Source organism: Odontesthes bonariensis, chromosome 10 (assembly GCF_027942865.1).
Source record: "Odontesthes bonariensis isolate fOdoBon6 chromosome 10, fOdoBon6.hap1, whole genome shotgun sequence".
Lineage (NCBI taxonomy): Eukaryota > Metazoa > Chordata > Actinopteri > Atheriniformes > Atherinopsidae > Odontesthes > Odontesthes bonariensis.
Window position 1 is genome coordinate 33,685,980 of NC_134515.1, and position 23,822 is coordinate 33,709,801.

The following is a 23,822-nucleotide window of genomic DNA, read 5'->3' on the forward strand; positions in this document are numbered from 1 at the left end:
TGGAATTTTTTGTAAGATTATTTGACGTGTTGTCTGCGGTATAACGATAATTCCCGAGACCCAAATGTACTGTAAAAGAACAAATCAAGATCAGTCTAACTGCCCTTGAATCTTACTGGAGGAGGAGTGGTCAGCAGAAGGGAGGTGTTTCTGCAGATAAAACATCAGTTAGTTTATAAAGCCAGTTTTCTGTTGCCCACTGCTCACTGAAAGGATATTTCACATGGAAGTGGTGCACTGACAATGGGGAAGTCTGCTGTACTGTTGGTGCTTTTGGCAGTAGCTTCACAAACTGTGGCAAGTGAGTAGACAAAATGTTTTCTTTGTATTAGAACATGTGTACACTAACTTGAGGCTACAACATAATACCTAATCTGTGTTTTCTAGACTTTTCTAGAAAATGTACAATATTTGAATTCTGATGCTGGAAGTGAGAATCTCAGAACAGAATAACCTGTTCTTACTTCAATGGAGGTAAAGCCATCCAGATCACTTGCTTGTGGAAAAGTGCTGCAACAAAGAATTACCTCATTTAGTAGCTATATTATATTATGTTATTATATAATGTTTAGTCTTTTATATTAAAGATCAGATATAACAAACAGAAAATCTAAATATCTTAATGTGGATCAATTATTGTTCACATTTGGTACACATCATAAAACTGTCAAAGAAATGCAGTACAATGTTCAATTTGAAATTTAGTTCAGTGCTAGATAAATAAAAGGTGCAATTGAATATTATGATCAATTGAATTTACTCGTAACTTTAATTTTACTCAAAATGTAGACTAAAACTAGACTTAAAGGTGGGGTATGAGATCTTGGAAAAACGGTTCCTGCAAGCTATATTTTTGAAAATACACAACCTTGCCTCTCCCTTCAGCCCACCCCTCGAAACCACGCCTTCAAAACACATGAACGAGTCACGAGTCTGTGAACGCGCAGGGGGGAGGGGGGCTGACGGTTGATTGGCATGTCAGAATCCAATAGAAGTAACTCTCATCATTACTTCTATTGGTCAGACATTTCCTCTTGCTACACCCTCTACAATGGACTAAAATATTATTTTTTTCCCCCAAACATTCTATTTTAGTGGGTGCAATGGGGTCGTGAGGAGGTTTTCAGACAATATGATAAAAAATGCTCCAGAAAACATCTCATACCCCACCTTTAAACATTACAAAGTGTCCCAAACAACAGTCAAAATGCAGATGTTCTGCAAGCTCGATTTAATCCCTGTATTCCTTTATATATAGTTAGGTGTTGTCCAACATGTAAAATGTCTTTGTTACTCATAAACAGCACACAGTTTACTCAATTTCCTTTTTCTGGATTTAGGTTTTATAGAAGCTTCTGTTTTTTTTCTACACCCCTTGCTCTTTACATGCATGTGTGTCTATGACACAGAATTTGACATTTAAAGCACTTTTTTCATTCATAGAGGGACTTTTAAATTGATTTAAATTCACATTTGCATGCAGATAATGCACTCCATACAGCAAAGTTATTGAGATGTGCAGTACTGGTTGTTGTAATAATTAATCTTGTCCAGACACTGAGGAGATTCTTTTTCAAATTTGATTGCAAAGTAATGGGTGAAAAAAACATTTACTCCAAAGTTAAGGTCAAAATTTTCCAAAGTCAAAACTCTTCCCCCTCAGTCTTGGAAGGAGCTATTGACTATCTATCATCTCTTGAACCTAAAAGTCTCTCCTGCACTACATAATATTGCAAATCCCTTTGCATCATTTCAGAAAGACTTATTTTGAATATAAAACAGACAAAAACAACATTTAAAGTGAACAGCAAGTCCATGAGTAGACTAACAGGGAAGCTTGTTTGAATTAAATGCTTGAAAACAATTCAGATTGAATTGATTCAAAAGTGTGATTTAGTGCATAATTATGTTATCCGCCTTAACATTTAATCCAAAATTTAGCCCTGTAATAAAACCTTGCTTACACTCAGCTTAACATCACATGAGTGGGATTGGTACCAGAGGTTTGAACTGGTATTAAAATTCTTTTTTAAACAGTTAGAGGCAGCCTCAGCCACATGTAACAAACTGAATTAATTAATCTATCTTTTATTTATATCCAAATTATCTGAACAATTTAGACTGATAACTAATTCAAACATGTATGGATGAGTATTCATCTAGTGTTTTCAGTTTATTTATTCTCAATCTTTTAGAGCCCAAAACCTGCTTCACTCGATATCCATCATGGAACACTAGGATGTACCCAATCTGGAAAGATGACAACTCACGGTTCAAGGACTCCTGGAAAGGTGTGTGTGTTGTAATGTTGTGAAAATAATGTGCAACATAGTCTTTCCAACCATATATGTGGTCATTGATTCAAGATGGCTCTGGTGTGTCCAGCTTTTTTTATTCTCTTAATGTACAGCACTTTGGTCAACCATTGTTGTTTTTAAACATGCTTTATAAATAATTTTGGATTGGATTGGATATGTGGGACTGACAGATATGTAAAATCTGTGTCTCCCTGTCTGCTGGTGGAGGTGGAAGAGTTAGCTTCAACGTTGGGAATGATTCACCAACTCTGACCGGAGCCAAAGTCACCTTCACCATCGATTTGGAGTTTCCTCAAAACCAAAAGGTCCAGCCTGACGGAAATGTAGTTTGGGCTAAAGACTGTACCGTGAATGGTAACACACACACATACCAACTGACCAACTGTAAGATAATGCATTTGTATATTGTCTTTTTTACACAAGATACAAGAAAATATGTACTCATCATTCCTCCTGTGTGCCTCTTCTTTTTCTATAGTCTGATAGAAATGATGGGCGCTTCAAAGATAAATGATAAACTCAAGTTAACTTTATTGTCATTTTTCAACATATTTAATATACAGAGGAATAAAATGTAGATCTATGGACCTAGGTGCATGGCAAAGTAACAATAAATATCACGAGGGTTAAGAAAAACTAGAAAGCTGCAAGCAGCTGTGAGCGGGACCGAGGTGTGCGTACGTTGGATGTGCGCACGTCGGGAATGCGCTGGACGCCGTAGTGGCGCAGCTCTGCCCACACGCACGATACCCTCTGTGTACATGCGAGCACATAATGACCCCAATGCGGAGGGGTTTTTGAAAATTTCTAGGGGGCGCCACTGAGCCATTTTGATCCGCCCACACACGATACCCTTTACATACATACGAGGTCGTCAGGGTGGACGTGTGTGCCAAGTTTCATGAACTTGCGATGATGATAAGGCTTTCAAACCACAAACACCATCACACGATTGTCACCGCCTAGCCACGCCCACACCGTTCAGAGTTTGGAAAATTTTCTCCATGATTTTTTCCCCCATGTCTTAAGAGTAACCTGGCCAAGTTTGGAGCTGTTACCATTAAATCTGTAGGAGGAGTTCGATAAAATGCGAGGTGTGGAAAAAAAGAGACGTTTCCAACGACCAGCAAGTGGCGCTATAGGAGGATGTCACTATGATAATATGTACGCATTCAGGCTGGGTCCAGCTGTCACCGTATGAAGTTTGGGACAGATTGGATAATGTATGTGGGACTTATAAGCGACTTAATTCTTCATGGCGAGTCATAACTTTGAGGCGTCGCCACAGCCACGCCCTTTGAGGTTTGAAAAAGTTTCTCCATGATTCTTTCCCCCCATGTCTTAAGAGTAACCTGGCCAAGTTTGAAGTCTGTAGCATTAAATCTGTAGGACAAGTTCAATCTTATGCAAGGTGTGGAATCAGCCAAAAATGGCACGAAAACGCACTTTCCATCCAAAATGGCCGCCTTCCTGTGGACGTGGCACATTGGCGTCATGAGACTTTTTTGTGCGTCTGGGCATGATGAATAAGTGTACCGAAATTCGTTGTCCTACGCGAAAGTAATCCTATTAAGGGGACCATTTTTAAGCATTATAGGGGGCGCTACAGAGTCAATGAGCGACTCCCAAAAATATAAAGTTTAGATTCTTTCATGTCGTCGACTGGCAGGTGGCGCTCACAAAATTTCCTGAGTTTTCACATACCTTTTGCAAAGAATAAGAAGAAGAAGAATAACTAGAAAGCTGCAAGCAGCTGTGAGCGGGACCGAGATGTGCGTACGTTGGATGTGCATATGTCGGGGCATGCACTTGTAGCCGTAGTCACGCAGCTCTGCCCACACGCACGATACCCTCTGTGTACGTACGAGCACATAATAACCCCAATGCGTAGGGGTTTTTGAAAATTTCTAGGGGGCGCAACTGAGCCATTTTGCTCCACCCACACACGATACCCTTTACATACGTACGAGGTGGTCAGGGTGGACGTGTGTGCCAAGTTTCATGACGTTGCGATGATGATAAGGCTTTCAAATCACAAACGCCATCACATGATTTTCATCGCCTGGCCACACCCACACCATTCAGAGTTTGGAAAGGTTTCTCCATGATTCTTTCCCTCCATGTCTTAAGAGTAACCAGGGCAAGTTTGAAGCTTGTAGCATGAAATCTGTAGGAGGAGTTTGATCAAATGCGAGGTGTGGAAAAAAAAAGACATTTCCAACCGCCAGCAGGTGGCGCTATAGGAAGGTTTCACTATGTTAAAATGTCTGCGTTCAAGCTGGGTCCAGCCTTCACCGTATGAAGTTTGGGACAGATTGGATAATGTTTGTGGGAGTTATAAGCGACTTAATTTTTTGTGACGAGTGATGGCGAGTCATAAATTTGAGGCGTCGCCACGGCCACTCCGTTTGAGGTTTGAAAAAGTTTCTCCATGAATTTTTCCCCCCATGTCTTACGAGTAACCTGGCCAAGTTTGAAGTTTGTAGCATTAAATCTGTAGGAGGAGTTTGATCAAATGCGAGTTGTTGAAAAAAATAGACGTTTCTTATCACCAGCAGGTTGCGCTGTAGGTGGATGTCACTATGATAATATGTGCGTGTTCAGACTGGGTCCAGCAATCACCGAATGAAGTTTGGGACAGATTGGATAATGTATGTGGAAGTTATAGGCGACTTAATTTTTTATGGCGAGTCATACATTTGAGGCTTCGCCACGGCCACGCCCTTTGAGGTTTGAAAAAGTTTCTCCATGAATTTCTCCCCCCATGTCTTAAGAGCTACCTGGCCAAGTTTGAAGGTTTTTGCATTAAATCTGTAGGAGGAGTTCGATCAAATGCGAGGTGTGGAAAAAAAAGAGATGTTTCCAACCCCCAGCAGGTGGCGCTATAGGTGGATGTCGCTATGATAATATGTACGCGTTCAGGTTGGGTCCAGCATTCACCGTATGAAGTTTGGGACAGATTGGATAATGTATGTGGAAGTTATAAGCGACTTAATTTTTTGTGGCGAGTGATGGCGAGTCATCAAACTTTGAGGCGTCACCATGGCCACGCCCTTTAAGTTTTGAAAAAGTTTCCCCATGAATTTTTCCCCCCATGTCTTAAGAGTAACCTGGCCAAGTTTGAAGTCTGTAGCATGAAATCTGTAGGACAAGTTTGATCTTATGCAAGGCGTGGAATCGGCCAAAAATGGCACGAAAACGCACTTTCCATCCAAAATGGCCGCCTTCCTGTGGAAGTGTCACATTGGCGGCATGAGAATTTTTTGTGCGTCTGGGCATGATGAATGAGTGTACCGAATTTCGTTGTCCTACGCGAAACTAATCCTATTAAAGGGACCATTTTTAAGCATTATAGGGAGCGCTACAGAGTCAATGAGCGACTCCCAAAAATATAAAGTTTAGATTCTTTCATGTCGTCGACTGGCAGGTCGCAAAATTTCCTGAGTTTTCGCATACCTTTTGCAAAGAATAAGAATAACGGAGGAGAAAAATAATAATAATAATAATAAACCTTACAGATACAATAGGGTCCTTGCAGTTTCACTGCTCGGTCCCTAATAATAATCCTTACAGATACAATAGGGTCCTTGCAGTTTCACTGCTCGGTCCCTAATAATAAACCTTACAGATACAATAGGGTCCTTGCAGTTTCACTGCTCGGTCCCTAATAAACCTTACAGATACAATAGGGTCCTTGCAGTTTCACTGCTCGGTCCCTAATAATCCTTACAGATACAATAGGGTCCTTGCAGTTTCACTGCTCGGTCCCTAATAATAAACCTTACAGATACAATAGGGTCCTTGCAATTTCACTGCTCGGTCCCTAATAATCCTTACAGATACAATAGGGTCCTTGCAGTTTCACTGCTCGGTCCCTAATAAGAAAATTGAAGACAAAATAAAACTGAGGAAATTACCAACAACAGAAGTGGAAACAAAGTGCCCCTACAGATATTTATTTTATCTCCAAGTAGGAGCTGGAATAACCTGGGAGAAAATATTTCTATAGGATTATGTATAAAAAAAAACCTGATGAATGGGATCAATGCAAAAAAGGTAGAATTTAATTTAATCATTGCATCTCTGCATCAAAACATAGTTGCTACATGTTAAGGCTGAAGTAGTTTAGGGCTCTGTAAGTTTCCAATTCCAAGCTTGTTGGCATACCATGTAAACCTTTATTCAGTACAAATGAGATATAGACAGCCATCAATAATTTCCGTGCTGTTCAATCAAAGATTGAAAGTGAGGCCGCTCAATAATGAAGTTGTGGCCACAACTTTATAACTTGGTAATGTCTGGTGATGTTGTGGTAACATGTGGCAACAACTGAATAATCTTGTATACATACATTAGTAATCTGTGACCACAACTGAGTAACATGTGACCATTGCTTAATTAAATGTTTTCCACAGATAACTAAAACATGGTTATGCAAGAATATATTATTCTCATGTATTAGTGACCCATAGTCATTTGCCCAATCAGTGCTGCTCAGTTGACATTGATTTGGAGTGAAATGTCATGCATTTTTGATAATGTAAGATTTGGTTCAGACTGTGTAGCAGTCACAGTGTGTGGATTAAGAGTTCTTCAATCTGTGACGATACCAACATTCCTATCGGGGATGTTTACGTATGTGGATAAAAACCAGACCTTCATTTTCTTTCCACAAAGGAAAGAGAGACAGAAAACTGCCTAATTTACAACAACCTTCGGCCCTTTGAAAGCTTTTTGGGGGAGTCGAACTAGCAACAGACACTCGCCATTAATTGGAATAAGCTCTAATGAACAAAGAACTCACTCTTGGAAAAGTAGGAGACCTGCCTATATTATCTTGACCATAAATCGAAGTTGACACTCTAACCCCTTTCCACCAGAGAAAGAGACCAGATGGCTACACACGAACTGAGAATACTTCACTAAGACTCACTTTTAGTCGAATCTTAAAACTATATTAAATGTGTTTGATAACCGTATACAATTTCTTTCAGGTTTCCAGTTAGATCACAAGACGCATATAGAGACAATTTGTACGATTCTGGCTTAAATATTGACTAAGAAATAATCTTGTTGGGAAAAGACAAACTCGCCGATGGAACAACATTGCCCCCTAGTGGTCTGTAGTGTTGAACATTTAAATCCCCACAGACCCAGTCAACCGGACAAGATATATGCAACAATTTAACTTTTAACGATGTCCTTTCAGTATCTATTTGGTATTTGTTTGGTATCCCCATTGTTAACACAGAAAATTAACATTGTGTGGTTCGCTATTCATATGTCACGACTTTACATATATTCATCTGAATTTTGAGACTCATAATCGTCGTTATCATGTTGTGTTATGTTGTGTCTTTATATCACAAGTCTATGTTATATCTTTAATCTGCATATCTTAACAAGTTGTGGTGTTTTCAGAATCACCAAAACAAATGTTCTATGAGACAGAGTAATGGAGAAATAAGAGTTTCTTTGTCTCATCCAGAAATCCCCATATAAATGCTGATCGCCTTACACAGACACCCAGGCAGACGTTCACCACAGTTATGGCATTTCATTGGCTGAAAGAGTAGTGTAAGCTTACGTCATGCCCCGCCTCCGAGAGTCAAACCACGGACCCCGCGAATCCAAACGCAGAAGAAAGAAGAAAGAAGAGAGAGATTTTGAGCAGACAAAGAGCAGAGCAGAGAAGAAGGAGTTTCAACACAGAGTTTCAGAAGAGAGTTTTTCAGAGAGAACAGGACAGAGAAGAACAATGGAGAATTGATCAGATCAGTTGCTCAGAGAGATTTGAAGAGAGCGGAAAGATGAGAGGATGAGCCGTGCAGAAGACGACAAAAGGGAGGAAGGAGATGGCAGAAGGACCCAAGGAAGAAAGACTCGAAGAAAGAAACAGAATGAAGTCTGAAGATGCACGTTTTTCGTGTTTTTTGTTCGTCCATCGTCATCTATGTCCTTTTTACGTCGCACGCTCTAACCTCCGCCGTTACACGCCACCATCACCTTTTCCTACCAAGAAGCCAACTCCAAGCAACCTTTTATTAATCTTCTGTGAACTTAAGTTCGCTTCATCAGAGAAAGCAGCAATGGACCAACTCTGACACTCTGAGGATCATCCCACAGTAAAGCCCTCGGCACCATCGTTCCCGTTTCCCGGTGAAAAGAAGCAACTGAGAAGTCCGCTAAAGTCAGCCACAACCAGGAAGGCCCAGAGAGCGGAAGAGAAATCCCCTCGGACCCCGCGTGGCCGCTGCCATGTTCCGAGCTGACTAAACAGAACTTCAGCACAGTAAGACCGACCCGTTTTCACCTTAAAGTGGGTTTGATGGATGTCTCGAGGCTTTCAAAGAATGATAAATTAATCCAAAATGTCAGTGTTTAGCGTCAAATAGTCAGCCAACCCAAACTATTTGAATACATCCAGTATCTCTCCATCCCCCATATTTTATTTTCCATTCACTAAGTGTTTTATATAATCACCCATATTCAATGCATTTCCTGTTTGTCTAAAGGTTCATGTCTTTGGTCATACCATTTTAATAAATAGTTCATATATCTATATATATATGTTATAATCACAGATTGTGTCGTATGCTTTCTTTACGTAATGTCTGTCCAACCAAACGAGAACTTTCACGAAAGTAGCGAGATATGAGACTGATTATTAATTGATTATTAATTGATTATTAAATTGATTATTAATTTAACATACCAGGATCGTAAGATTTTAACAGTTTTCCTCCCTGACTGTAACTTAAAACAAGTTAAAATAAAGGAAGGTGGTGCCCTAAATTCGAGGTTTAAGGTATTGAGACAGTGAGAACGTCTTATAAATCCTTATATTTGATGCATATATAAATGCCCAATAACGCTACAACTGTCATACTCTACAAAGGAATGGTAATTTCTTTTTATATAACACCATCATCTGACCAACATGTACATTTGTGCAATTATTTGAAAGCAAGTGAAAACTCCAACCACTCCTCATTATGAAGACAGTAAAGCGTACAAATTGGTGTTTTTAGCTCAGGTAATTGTAGTTTTTGCTACCTCTCTTCTTACAGGAATAAAGTATCGTGAGTCTGAGTCAGTATACGCAATGCACAACACAAACTGGGAAGCTGTTTTCCCTGATGGAACACCACTAAAGAAGGATAAGAAACCAGCCTATGTGTTTGTGTGGAAGACTTGGGGTGAGTGTAGCTGTTGTCTCTTAATAAATACTGCTAAATTACTATGATTTTTGTTGTTCACAAAGCTCTTTATTGTTCATCAATCATTTGACAAGCCCAATCATATACATCGTTGATGTCATAAGATGACTTAATTAACCTACTCAGGATAGTGTCTTCTGAATATTATCTCACTGTGCTCTGGATGCTTATTTTACAGATCGGTACTGGCAGGTTGCAGATGGGCCATCCTCTTCACTGACTATTGATACAGATGGCATTCCCCTGGGATCTTACACCATGGACATTGTTATTTATCACTACCGGAGCAAAGAGAGGTTCATTCCTCTGGGATATGCCTCCGCTCAGTTCTCCATCACTGGTTAGTTTGACTGTAGAGAAGCATTTAGAAGGGCTACGCCTTGTAGTTCACCCTTTTAGAAATGCAGAACTCTCCCTAGAGCAGGGGTTGGCAACCTTTAACACTCAAAGAGCCATTTGGACCTGGTTTCCACGGAAAAGAAAACACTGGGAGCCGCAAATACTTTTTGACATCTAAAATAAAGATATTGTTGTTGTTTTTTTTTACCTTTGTATAAACAACTATAGTGTGTTGCTTACAAAATCCATGAAGTGCTACAGAGAAAATGAAATTTTATTTATGAAATGAACACATTTTGAACATTCTGAACTATAATAACTAAAAAAAACTAAAATAATAATTAATTAAAAAAACACGCCGAGTTTAAGGTCTCTTTCAAATTAATTAAAAAGCTGAAATTACAACTTGCAAATGAATCTGCCCAGGCATCATTAAATGTTTAATTTTCTTCAGGTATTTTTATTTTCTTACATTTCTCCATACTTGGCCTACCTGGGGTTGAAAGTCTCCATAAATGCACAACGTTTTGGCGGGCATATACCGGCTTTCGGCGAGTGTGACATATTGATCGACGAAAAACAATAAAATATACCATATATTTCAAGACCACAATAATCTTCCAATTTAGAACAACAATAAAAAAAACAACGAACTAACACAAATAAAATCCACTTCAATTGGATACTTTTTCATTTATTTTCCCAAGCCACGCAGAGCCGCAGCATAAGAATGAAAGAGCCGCATTGCCGACCCCTGCCCTTCAGCTAATGACGTGTAAATTGTATTTCTTTACTCAGACAAAACGGTGACACCCTTCCAGAGTGCTGAACTGATGATAACTGAAAGGGGCTAATATTTAATCCATCATCTCATTACTTGCTGTACTCCTCAGATCAAATCCCCTTTGCTGTCTCCCTGGACCAAGTGAACTACATGATGTCTGGGGACATGCACTTTGTTCAAAACAGGGCGATTGCCTTCACCATTACCCTGCATGACCCTAGCGAGTACCTCAGCAATGCAGATATCACCTTCAACTGGGACTTTGGGGATGAAAGTGGAGCTCTAATATCCAGAGAGTTGACTGTCACTCACACCTACATCAACTCTGGCTCATACAACCCTCAGGTGGTAATTCAAGCAGTCATCCCTGATAAGACCTGCAACCCACCAGAGGATAACCCAACCATGGCCCCTGTTCCATCTGACGATCAGGCCACCACATGTAAGTTATCATTCTATCACATGATACTTTGTAATTTGGACCATAAAATGCTTTTCATGTGTGGTTATGTTTTAAATTGAGGGACACAAAGGGAAAGATGCATAATTTCTGTGGCTGTGGTTATCCAGCACCCCAGTGAGGACATTTTTGAGGTCAAACTATAAACCAGTTTATATAAATTAAATAACCCTACAAAATATCACATTACAAATTGTGAAATGGATGTATAAAAATCTTGCACAATGTAAGTTAGCATCACATACTTGAGTAAGTGATGATAACTTCAAAAAGCTGACAAACTAGGTCCCCTTTAAAGGGATAGTTCGCCTCTTATGACATCCTATATTAGCAATATCATTTATGAACATTTTCTTACCCCCTGCTGTGTCCTGTGAGCCGAGTTCCAGCCTCGTTTTGGCGTTGATGAAGGTAGTCCGGCTAGTTGGCTGGGGTCGCGAAAATAAAGCGTTTTGCTTCTCAAAACAATATGCGTTCAAAAGAGTAATACATTTGCATCACAAAATCGTTTTACAGAAAAAGTCAGACCTCACAATCGGTCTGCCTCCCTTCATATCAATGCGTTTAGCCACCTAGCGATAGCCGCACCTGTTACGGTGTTTACTGCTCGGAAGCAGGGGACTGCTCGGTCTGCACTTCGGTCTGCACAGTTTACACAGCCCGTAGTGATACGAAGGGATAGAGAAATAGCGAAAAGCTTGAGTTAGCTACTTTTAGCACATGGAACACAGAAAATTCAATTTAGAACTCATTTTACTCATCGAAGTAAGATCAAACACACTGTACTTATTGCTTAGTCTCTTCTGAATTCTTTCCCAGCTTGATTAAGTGGATGTGTGCAACAAGAGCATTTGAAAAGGGTCAACTGTGTCTCCGACCCATTTGTGTTAGCACACAGGTATCCGTGTGAATCTCTCTTAGCCCCCCTGCTGTTCTCTGACAAATTTCCTTTCCTTTCCGATACCGCCAACCTCAACAACTCAATGCTGTCTAACCAGCGAGCTAAAATCATACCAGCAATCTGGCAAACTTTGCTAAAATGGATGAAACAGTTCTGTGGAGTATCTTGACTAAAGAAAGAACCTATTAAGCTAGCAGATAATATTCGTTCAATCATTGTACTTGATTTGTTCACTTCTCGTAATTATTTTGTTCATACATTTTTGTAAATTTTTGCTTGTGAAATCAAAAGCAAATAGTACAGCAAATGAGCTTTTTAGTCAGACACCAAAGACTGAATTATTGCCTGTATGCTATTTTTTAATGCAGTTTCATGGTTTATGCCGAAAATCCACAATAGTTGTGAACAACTCTCTCTTTCCACATAACTTTCCAACCTCTTGCTGCACATGAACCAACTAATCCAGTAAGTCAGGTGGCAACACTGTAAATATACTCTTTAACATAGGCATTGGTCAGATAATATGTAATAAAAAAGAAAATTTGAAAAAAACAAGTCTGAGCTTGGAAACAAAAAGACCATCCCTGAACAGCTGTCCTTAGGCGATAGTTTACAGTAGATTTTCAGCATGATCAATGAAACATGGAAACACATGGCAAAAACAGCATACTGAAAATCTTAGAAACCCTTCAAAATCTACGAGTCACGTTGTCAGGGGAACTTATCAGCCTATCAAGAACAGCCAACTCTCTTGAATGGCATTGGGGTAAAGGTTTCTCTGCTGTACTGGCACTGTGTATTTATGCTTTGTTCCTCCTAACTGACTAGGCCTTAGTCAGGCACTCAGGCACTATATGAATGTGCTGGTAGGTGCAATGTGTTAGCTGTCTCTGGCAGTTGATCGTCATTATACAGGGTTAACAAGCAAATAACAAGCAAAAATGTTGTTTTTTTGCCAGATATAAAAGTAGAGTCTATGTTCTTATCTATGTTTTATGAAGTATGCACATGACTGTATTTCTTAAAATATCAAATTATTCTTTAAAGATGTATTGAACATATGCTGTCTTAGCTCAAAAGCATATAATTCAGCAGTCTTCTCTTTGTGAAGTTATAGCGCCTGCACTGGTGTCTGCTACACCCATACTCATTTCAAATAAGCCAACTGGAATGAATGTCAACATGATTCCCTCAGACACTGAGGAGGACAACACTGAGGGTGAGGCCTCCACTGCCTCTATCACTCAACCTGCCCAGGAAACACCCACGATTGCAAAGACTCCGTCCCGAATCAATCAGTTTCCAGCTGCTGGTGAGAAAGAAAACAAGCTGGCAGCAGGAGCAGGTAAGCTATTTGTTTATATATATATAAAAAAAAATTAAAAAAAAGATTAGCTTTCTCCAAAGCTAATAATTCAGAAAAGCACAATGTGTTCTGTTAAAGTGCAAATCACTGAACACAAAAGCTTCTCTATTAGATAAGCATAAACGTATTGTCTAAAAATGCAGTGTAGTTAGACATTAAAAAAGACCTGGAATATGTAACTTAATACTGAATGACCAGTGCAATCAAGTATAAGGTCCAAGGTTGTGCTTGGCCTGGGTGGAAAACTGCTGACCTGAACTGGGGATATTGGTGGGAGGAGCATTTTGGGAATCTCCTCAATCTGACTAGTATATCCTACATTGAATAGGCAGAGTCAGAGGACTTGGAGGAATGCTCACCCATCACCTTGGAAGAGGCTGCCAAGTTAGTTAAAAAGCTTCCCTCCAATCTGCATGTGTTTTGTGGACTTGGTGAATGCTTAAGATCATGTCCCCTGAGGGATTCTTTGGGGGGTGCTGCGGGAGTACGGGGTACAACTCTTGGAGGATTTTAAGTCCTTTTATAACTAATGCAAGGACTGTGTCTGCACACTTCTTGCATTAGTTCTCTTGTCTTTCTCTTGCCAAGTGTGGACTGGAGTGGTTTGCAGCCAAGATCAGAGTCAGATCCTCTAAATCTGAGGCCCTAGTTCTCAACCAGAAAAAGGTGGAGTGCTCCTTCTGTGTCTGAGATGAGTCCCTGCTTCCAGTGGAGGAGTTAAAGTATCTCAGGATCCTGTTAACAGATGATGGCAAGTTGAAGTGAGAGATGGACAGATGGATTCAGTGTTTGTCAGCGGTATAATCACTATGCAGTTCCATTGTTGTGAAGAGGGAATTAGGCCAAAAGGCAAAGCCTTCGAATTTCTGGTCCAACTTTGTTCCAACCCTCACCTATGGTTACAAGATTTGGGTAGTGACCGAAAGAATGAGACTGCATATACAAGCTGCTGAAATGAGTTTCCTCCGTAGGGTGGTTGGGCTCAGCCTTAGTGATAGTGAGGAGCTCAAGGGGCCCTGGGGTACTCACAGAACACACTATAGGGATTATATTTCCTGTCCTGGGAATACCTTGGGATCTCCTATGAGGAGCTGGAGAGTGTGTCATAGGTGAAAGGGATGTCTGGGTTTCCCTCCTGGACCTGTTGCCACTGCAACCCAACCTTGGATAAGCAGAAGATCATTTATGGATGGATGGATCGATGATTGCATGGATGGATTGCATCTGTTCCCCAAAGGACATAGTAAAGCTTTTCTACTGCCCATTCATCTATTTAAAGTTGTATCTATTTAGTTTGATCTTTTTAACTTGAGGCACTTTATCAGAGTGGCACTCCAAATTTCGCTGTATGGTTCTTAACAGTACTATGAACATTTTTGTATTCTAATCTATTCAGCTGTATTTAGTCTTATATTTCCTTTCTATAATAGAAATCTGTTTTTTCTGTCTATTCACATTATCCTTTAAAGCTGCGGTCGGCAACTTTTTTTTAGTCATATTAGCTTGAACTGTCATGGGATTCTGGAAGTAGAATATTAAATAGGCTGTTTAGAAAAAATAACGAAATCTGTAGCTCCCTCTGAAGCCTGTAATCATGGTTGCAAAAACCGAGCTGTTTTTAACCAATCAAGTTAGGGTGGAGGAATCCTACCTGTCAATCACAGCTTGTGCACACGCTGCTGAGCGTGAGTCTGCCCCAGCTTGTGTGCGCTCACACTGGTGTGAACTCACGTGCACAACCTCGTCCACAATGGGGGAGGGGTTTGGGGGGCGATTCGGAGCTTGTTAGAGGTTGGGGGAGGGACCTGAAAGTTGTATCGGTTCGAATTTTCCGACTTTAGACTCGCAATTTTGAAAACCTGCCGACTGCAGCTTTAAGGTTTTGCAAACAAGTCTTTGTTTAGTCCAAACAAATGGTGACATGGGTATATCAGGTCCAAATTATGTTTGATGCACCTAAATGTATTTTACAGTATATGTGTGAATATGAGTGTGCAAATGCAGTTTAATATGTTGACATCAGTGGGAATAATTGAAAGTGTAATATTGGCCTGTTTGCTCTTTTCAGATGCAAAGAGAACAATGACATTAAAAGGCAGAACTACAGCCATTGTCGTTGCTAAGAGAGATGCCAATGATAAGCCGTCTGATGATGACTGTGTGATATATAGATATGGCTCCTTCTGCACTGGCATTGAAATTTTGGGTGGGTTACTTTTCATCAGAGCTGTTTTCATCTGAACAAATAAGGTAAAACATTTGAAATGACCATCAGCAATGCTCCTTCCCTCCACATTTTTGTTTTCAGAGGCCATTGAAAAAGTAAGCATTGTGCAAATAGACAACACTGTGAAGGCGACGTCTGGAAAGGACACCAATGTTTTAGATATCACTGTTACCTGCCAGGGAAGGTGAGTATTTGTGCATTACATTTCAAGTCAGCTGCAGAACTGATAAGGTTGCACAGGTTCATGTAAACAAAGCTTGTCCTTACTCTTGGGGTTTCTTCTTCATGCAGTTTTCCAAGGGAGGTATGTAGTGTGATTCTGGATGAAGACTGTTTGAAGCCAATTCACATAACATGCAACATGGTGGAACCCTCAAAGGACTGCCAGCTGGTGCTACGTCACTTTTTCAATGACTCTGGAGTCTACTGCATCAATGTTTCCATGTCAAATGATGTCAGTTTAGCTGTCACCAGTGCCAAAGTCAAAGTTGACATAGGTAATGCACCATTACCACAATATACCAGTTCATAAATGTCTGCTTTGCTCTGACAGTGAGATCTTTGTTTCAGGCTCAGGTCTGCCCTCCTCTGTCCCCATTGTCATGTTGCTGGGTACCCTTGTTCTTCTTCTCGCAGTGGGGCTATCGGCTTACTCTTACATGTAAGAACTGTAAATGTAATTATCTTGAAGATATCTAACTTTACCTGCTGGCAGGTACTTATGAAGTACCAAATACAATTTTTTTGATCATTAGAATGACATATTCAATAGTTTTTTCATTTTAAATAGATTTAATATAATCCTGCACCTCATTTTGTATGCACGCAAACTGGTTCCATCATTTTCTTCTACCACTCTTACATTAACTCATTCAACAAATGCAAATTTATCCAAAACATTTTACAAAAATTAGGGAAAATGTTGAGTTCCGTAGCTCCCCTGTGAACACTTCAACATGTGAAGTAGGGTAGCCAGGGGTAAAAAGTGTGACTCTCCAGGCGATGGCTAACTGCTCGAGGTCCCAATAGATAGGTGCCAGACTGTTCACCCTCGAGTCTGCTCAAACTCTCATGGCTCTTTCGCTTGATGTCACTATGAAATCAAATCTGATGGTTAAATATTTATACATTATCTTTCTCGATCTGGACATCACCTATGCACTACTATCTGGCACAATAATGAAAAAAAAAAAAGGCAATCTGAAGGTATTTTATAGGTATCGGACAGTTTGTCAATTCTTTGAAAACAATTAAAAAATATCCAGCACTTAAATACATATTATGCTAATTCCAATACATTTTTTTGGGAGGGAAGCATGCTCTTTAACTTTTGTTACAGGAGAGCAAAAAAGAGCAATTTAAAGAGCAATAATATCTTACTAACCTTGAATACCCTTTGTTCACATTTGCTGGCTCTGACAAGTTAGTAACACCTTGTAAATAGCAGGGATAGGGGTCACACTATACAGTATTTAATTGGCCCCCACTTCAGAGGTAGAATTTTTCTCAACTTTCCATGAGTGATGGTAGCATAGCAAACCAATGGATCCATAATTCAAAATCAGCAATGCAAGAAATGATCCCATTCAAAGTGAATGACAAGCAAGACCATTGATGTCTGAAATGCATTTGAGTGACCTCTTCCTAATGGTTCAATATGTATTTCAACTTATTGTAAAAGCTCCAAAATCCAGCCAAATCCAGCCTTAGAAGACAAATGTGAATGTAAAAGTGAATTTTACCTTTTTTATATATATCTATATCTATATCTATATCTATATAGATATAGATATACCTTGGGAACCAGATAAATGTATCTGGTTCTCAAGCTTTCAACAGCTGCTGCAGCCGGAGGCATACCACCAAGCTATTCAGTGAGATGAAACATGTCAAATAGTTTTAGTCAAGGTGACCAGTTGATTCCGTTGATAATTTATCCATTTCACATTATCACTCACAATCACTCCTTTCATACTTTTTCATGAAAGAAATGTTGGAAACTTCAAATGACTGGTCCGTATTTGTGGTTCCCTCATCAGGCGCTTTAAATCCTACAGTCCCTTGAAGGAAGACATTCCTGCATGTGAAGGCCTGCAGCATGGCAGGGCTCACAGCTGCTCTGGAACCTTGATGTTTTGGAACTCCCTGAGCAGACGAGGAGCTGTAGACAACTGCCCTCTGCTTCAGGACAGGAACCTGTGAATCACCAGCCTCACACAACCTAACAAAAACCAACAGCATCTGATTTGAAAATTACAAGCACTGTGGCTTTTTATACTTTTTTACCTTTTTTTTTTTAAAGAAAAACTTCCCAAATGTGTAACATTATGACTGAATCAGGTAATATCCTGTAATTATGTCTTAGAAATGCTGATTTTATGTGCCTGCTTGAAGCATGTTTAAATGTGAATTGTTTTATTTGGACAAAGCTGAATCTGATGGTTTTTCAAATAAACATTGTTTATATGGTCAATAGTTTTTGAGTTGTGTTGTATTAAATCATGGATGTCCAGTAGTTGATTAAAAAAAAAAGTTATACAAATGTGATGCTGCACTTCTTGAAAGATTGTAAGAAATTCGAGACAAACTACCATATCCCTCTGAAAATAATCATTCTTTACTCATTTATTGTATAAAAATGGAAAAAATAAACATCTCCTTTCCTCTTTTGACAATAAATAAATTAAAATGCTCTTCCATCAAAAGGCACATGCTGACAGCTTTTTTTTAAAATAAAATGATTGTGCCAGCATTAGTAGCCTTTATTAAGTTGCTTTACAGTAAAAGAGGACAGAGAGGAGATGACATGTAGCAAAAGGCCTCAAGCCCTCATGAAAAACCCTAGGCAGCAGTGTTGAGTAGCTTTAGCCCTATACATACAAACATCTTTAATGTAAACAAAAGATAAGCTTTAAATCACCTTGTGCTTTGGGTCATATACTGCAAACACATTAAGAATCTGAGACACTGACATGCATTTCTTTAAATGATTACGTCACATTAATATTAGAAACATTAATATTATTGACAATTACTGCAGAAATTGTGATGACTGTACAACCCTAAGCAGGCTATGAAACAAAATTGCTGTAAAACATTGAGTTTTTTTTAATAGTCTATGTCTTCTACTCAAGAGCTTAAAATTCGGAATCTTAGAATTTATATGAAAGGACACTCACATTAAGTTAATAAATATTTAGAATGAACAAAAAGACAAACAACTTCACATCACAGAGATTTTATTCAGAACACAGCCAAACTTGTCATTTTCAGTAGTTTTAATCGAACAGCCAAACTGCTACTGTAATTGATAGACAGACATCTCTGTTTGGAATGCATTCAAGAACACATTGCAATCAATTATTTCCTTTTTAGCTAATTCCTTCATGTCCCTTTTAATACTCTTCTCCCTCTTCCTCTCCCTCACCTTCAATGGAGTCGACTCCAACCTCTTCATAATCCTTCTCCAGAGCTGCCATGTCCTCTCTGGCCTCAGAGAACTCTCCCTCCTCCATACCCTCACCCACATACCAGTGAACAAAGGCACGCTTAGCGTACATCAGATCAAACTTGTGGTCAAGCCGAGCCCAGGCCTCTGCAATAGCAGTGGTGTTGCTCAGCATGCACACAGCCCTCTGGACCTTGGCCAGGTCTCCACCAGGAACTACAGTGGGTGGCTGGTAGTTGATGCCAACCTTGAAACCAGTGGGACACCAGTCCACAAACTGGATGGTGCGCTTGGTTTTGATGGTGGCAATGGCAGCATTGACGTCTTTGGGTACCACATCACCACGGAACAAAAGGCAACAAGCCATGTACTTGCCATGGCGAGGGTCACATTTCACCATCTGATTGGCTGGCTCAAAACAAGCATTTGTGATCTCAGACACTGAAAGCTGCTCATGGTAAGCTTTCTCAGCAGAGATGACAGGAGCGTAGGTGGCGAGAGGGAAGTGGATACGAGGATACGGCACCAAGTTGGTCTGGAACTCTGTCAGATCAACATTGAGGGCACCATCAAACCGAAGAGAGGCAGTAATGGAGGACACGATCTGACTGATCAGCCTGTTCAGATTGGTGTAGGTGGGGCGCTCGATGTCGAGGTTCCTACGACAGATATCATAGATGGCCTCATTGTCCACCATGAAGGCACAGTCTGAGTGCTCTAGGGTGGTGTGGGTGGTCAGGATGGAGTTGTAGGGCTCCACCACAGCAGTGGACACCTGGGGGGCTGGGTAGATGGAGAACTCCAGCTTGGACTTCTTGCCATAGTCCACAGACAGACGCTCCATCAACAGGGAGGTGAAACCGGAACCAGTGCCTCCACCAAAGCTGTGGAAAACCAGGAAGCCCTGAAGGCCTGTGCACTGGTCAGCCTGAGGAAACAAAAGATGAGAAATAGTTGTGTAATTTCACTGATATTTTGAAGGCGAATTTGAAAACAACTGCTCACACTTTACCCACCAGTTTACGAATTCTATCCAGAACCAGGTCGATGATCTCTTTACCGATGGTGTAATGTCCACGTGCATAGTTGTTGGCAGCATCCTCCTTGCCAGTGATCAGCTGCTCAGGGTGGAACAGCTGGCGGTAGGTTCCAGTGCGAACTTCATCTGAGGAGACAAGGAGACACTGAATTAGGAGTGATTTACAGATATTCTGACATTTAACTAAAAATTGCCTAACTTAATGTTCGTCTGGAAGAGATTCCGGTTACCAATGACAGTGGGCTCCAAGTCCACAAAAACTGCCCTAGGGACGTGCTTTCCAGCTCCAGTCTCGCTGAAGAAGGTATTGAAGGAATCATCTCCTCCTCCCAGAGTCTTGTCACTGGGCATCTGTCCATCTGGCTGGATCCCGTGTTCAAGGCAGTACAGCTCCCAGCAGGCATTGCCAATCTGAACACCAGCCTGGCCAACGTGGATGGAGATACACTCACGCTGTGGGGAGAAAAAGGAGAAAAGAAAAAAAGAGAGTAATTTATCCATTTTAATTCAATTTCAGTTTCACATTCTGTCAGGTTTTTTTTTTTTAATACTAAACCTATCATAGAAATTGTAACATAAATGCATTTGAACATCAGGGACATTTAGTTCCCCCTCCTATTTGAGAGGAACAGTCACTGCAGCAGGAGGCACCTCCCTGCACCACAACCCGCAAGGGACAAAAATGCTTTACAACAGCCCCTGCAGAGATAGGACGCTCACCTCTTTCCTCCAGTATTCTTTGCCCTTTTCTTTTTTTTCCAGCCTCACATCTCTTTTGCAAGCATAAGCTCACATGCAAATTCATTTGCCTGAGCACAGGCAGCACACTTTGTCAGCCTGGAATATTCCACTGGCTCTTCTTAAAGATACAGAACCACAGTGGATGCTTGGAAACAGGGGGGGAAAAAAACAACATAAAAAATGTCCAACTTAATCCCTCCTGTTCTGCAGTGTTGAAATCAGCAAAAGGGTGTAAGTATTCTAATTTAATTTTGAATATCGTATTTCATGGTCATGTTACACTAGGATCCTTGGGTTGCATCTGTTTATCTTCTTAAATCATATAAGAGATTAAACCTGTTTGTTACTGCATCCCATGAATTAAACATGATAGCTGCAATCGAATATCTCCATCCACCCACCCCCAATTTGCCCCTCCCTGCCTTAAAAAGAGGAGACTAAGCGTAATTAGCCAGTTTAAAAAATATTCACACATTAAATGAGAGGAAAACACATATAAAACGAAAAAGAGGATGCTGGTTTAATATAAAAGAACTAATTTAATGTCCTCACTGTCCGTCTAAATGCCGCCAGTCAGTGCATTGTTCTCATCTCGACACAATGACAATCAGATTTGGCCACATCTGCAGGAAAATCTATGCATCAACTGTAAAATCACAACGTTCTCTTTCATTCTTAATATAACTCAAATTTGTGTCAAAATAAAATTCGGGCATCAAATGCACCAAAGCATTAAAATGTCATGCAGGGCTGGAACATCTTTGACGCCGTCGTGTAACAACAGAGACATCCGGCTGAGACACCGGCTGCTGAATTATCCTGAAATTCTACTAATTGTTTCAGCAGATTATAAAAGCAAACTTACCATGTTTCCGATAAGGTTCAAAGAAGAGGAGAAAGAGGAAATGTAAAGAAATAGGTGTTGTAAAAACGGGGTGTTTGCGTTGCGTGTTGTACCCAACGGGGTCGATGCAACAACTGCTGAATGGGAGGGCGGTGCGAGCAGATTTATATGCGGCACAAGCGATTTGGCCCTGTGTGCTGTGGAAAAAACACGACTCTAAACACCGCCATTGGTTAACACTGCGCAGATCCTGTTTTTTGTATTCTGGTTTGGACAAAATATTTGCTTTAAAATCAGTTTTAAGTCCGCGGCTATTAGATAAATATAGTAAAAAACTATGGGTGTTTAGAGGTGCAAGCTCGGGTATTTGAGGATGTTGGTTTATTTTGATGATTTGTTTTAATTTTGCAAATATTTCTCATGTAATTGTTGATATGGATTTTTTTGAGGGCATGAATTTGAAGTCATGCAGACTGAATAAAGGATTTGTTTCAAACTAATCTTATTTATTATGCAGACAACATGATTGAGTATTTTCTTTAAATGTGGAATTTTCCCAGAGCACCTGAAACATCATAAAGGAGGCGAACTGCCTGAATGCTTTGACTGCACATAAAACCTCCCACTAGGGCTGATGCCTGCTTGGCACCCATGTTGCAGAGGCCTGTCATGGTGTACATCCGAGATGCCAGCTCCTTGACTCTCCTCCCTCTTTGTCCTAGATTCTCTGCAATGATGTCATTCAGTGGGGCGATCACGTGACTACATGTCTGCATGGCTCTGTGTACCTCTTCTGTTCAGCAGCACAGAGGCTGGGCTCAGCTTCTTTTGGTTCTGTCCTGTTTGAGGATCTGAAATTGCCCTGGAGTGCAGTTTATGTGACATAATGGGGGTATCAGGGAACTCGACAGCAGTGGATGCAGTTTAAAATTCTACAAGGCATGGAAATTATATCAAAAGAGGCTTGGGAGACACAGTCCTGATGTGACTTGATCAAAGCTTTTCACATTATTGTAATGCTGAAAAAACATTGAAATGAACAGAAAATAAAGCATTATGAACCCAAAAAGCGGACCTCTTTGTGGGATCGCTCATTAATTCATAAGGGCAGTGAGAATGGATTTACAACCAGCCAGTCGTGGTTGCTTTACTCAAAATAAACGACAGGAGAAGAGAGAGAAGAACAGGAAACAGCCATGGCTGCCAGCCAGTGTTTTTTTGAGAGAACATTCTGCATCCCCCTGCCCCTCCTCATCTTCTTTTTCCTCCCCAGCAGCTGTGAGGCAGGGAGGGTCAGAGCAGCTGTTCACTTTAAGAAAAGAGGGAGGATGGGAATGCTAGAGAAATGGGAGTGGTCCTTCATGGTTGTGAAACTGACCGCATTGCATCCTTCCAAAGAGAATATGATATCTATGAAAGTGATTGAGCATATTTTCCATCTACCACAGCTGAGTTATTGTATGAAGGGACTGTCAGATAAGCTGGGTTGTGGGGAAAAAAAGAAGAAAGTTATATTTATTTTCACAAGCAATATTTTGAGCTTTTGTCAGAACTGGCTGAGTTTACTGGTGGGGGGTTAAAAGGGTGGGGCAGTGCCTCACAGGAAAACTGCCCTACAGGAAACAGGAATGAGAGACTGAAATTTACACAGAAGTCAAAACCAATGGTGTACCATTAAAACATCTGTTAAGATCAGTTAATATTTCTACATGTGAAAAATGACCATGAAATATGAAACCAGCACAGTGAGAAATTCAATTGTGACTAAAAAATAAAACATGAAAGCAGGTATCAATCAAAGGATTAAACAGAGGCAAAAATAACCACAAACAGCTACAGACCTCCTAATTACAGGAAATAACCAAATGTCTGGTATGTGCAATTTCAATAATGAATTGTGCTTTTTTTCTTTGTTTGGTGTTAGATATTACAGTGAGAAAACACAAAGATGCAGACAAACCAGGTTGGATATCATTCACTGCTGATTTGATGATATTCAATGTGATGACAAAAATGTGACAATGGCTCAAAGCTACCTGCTTTTCAGCAGCCTCTAACTGTAATAATTACAGACTATTTTGAGTAGCCTCATTCAAAGAAGTATCACATATCTCTGAGACAACTGTTGTCATCGG

At 40.2% G+C, this 23,822-nt stretch overlaps 2 protein-coding genes across 2 annotated transcripts; one reads left to right on the forward strand and one right to left on the reverse strand.

Annotated features, from left to right (window-relative positions):
* Positions 1-243: 243 nt before the first annotated feature.
* Positions 244-17,817, forward strand: pmelb (premelanosome protein b). The gene is made up of 12 exons (XM_075475812.1): positions 244-301; positions 2,196-2,291; positions 2,526-2,672; positions 9,389-9,517; positions 9,717-9,878; positions 10,771-11,103; positions 13,134-13,346; positions 15,454-15,594; positions 15,697-15,799; positions 15,907-16,112; positions 16,186-16,276; positions 17,655-17,817. Exons 1-12 carry the CDS (start codon positions 244-246, stop codon positions 17,815-17,817), a joined length of 1,842 nt encoding a protein of 613 aa, XP_075331927.1.
* Positions 17,818-18,837: 1,020 nt separating this feature from the next.
* Positions 18,838-21,847, reverse strand: LOC142390016 (tubulin alpha chain-like). The gene is made up of 4 exons (XM_075475329.1): positions 21,709-21,847; positions 20,333-20,555; positions 20,080-20,228; positions 18,838-19,991 (listed from the first exon to the last, which is right to left on the reverse strand). The coding sequence occupies exons 1-4, from the start codon at positions 21,709-21,711 to the stop codon at positions 19,011-19,013; spliced, it is 1,356 nt and encodes a 451-aa protein (XP_075331444.1). The 5' UTR covers positions 21,712-21,847; the 3' UTR covers positions 18,838-19,010.
* Positions 21,848-23,822: the final 1,975 nt, after the last annotated feature.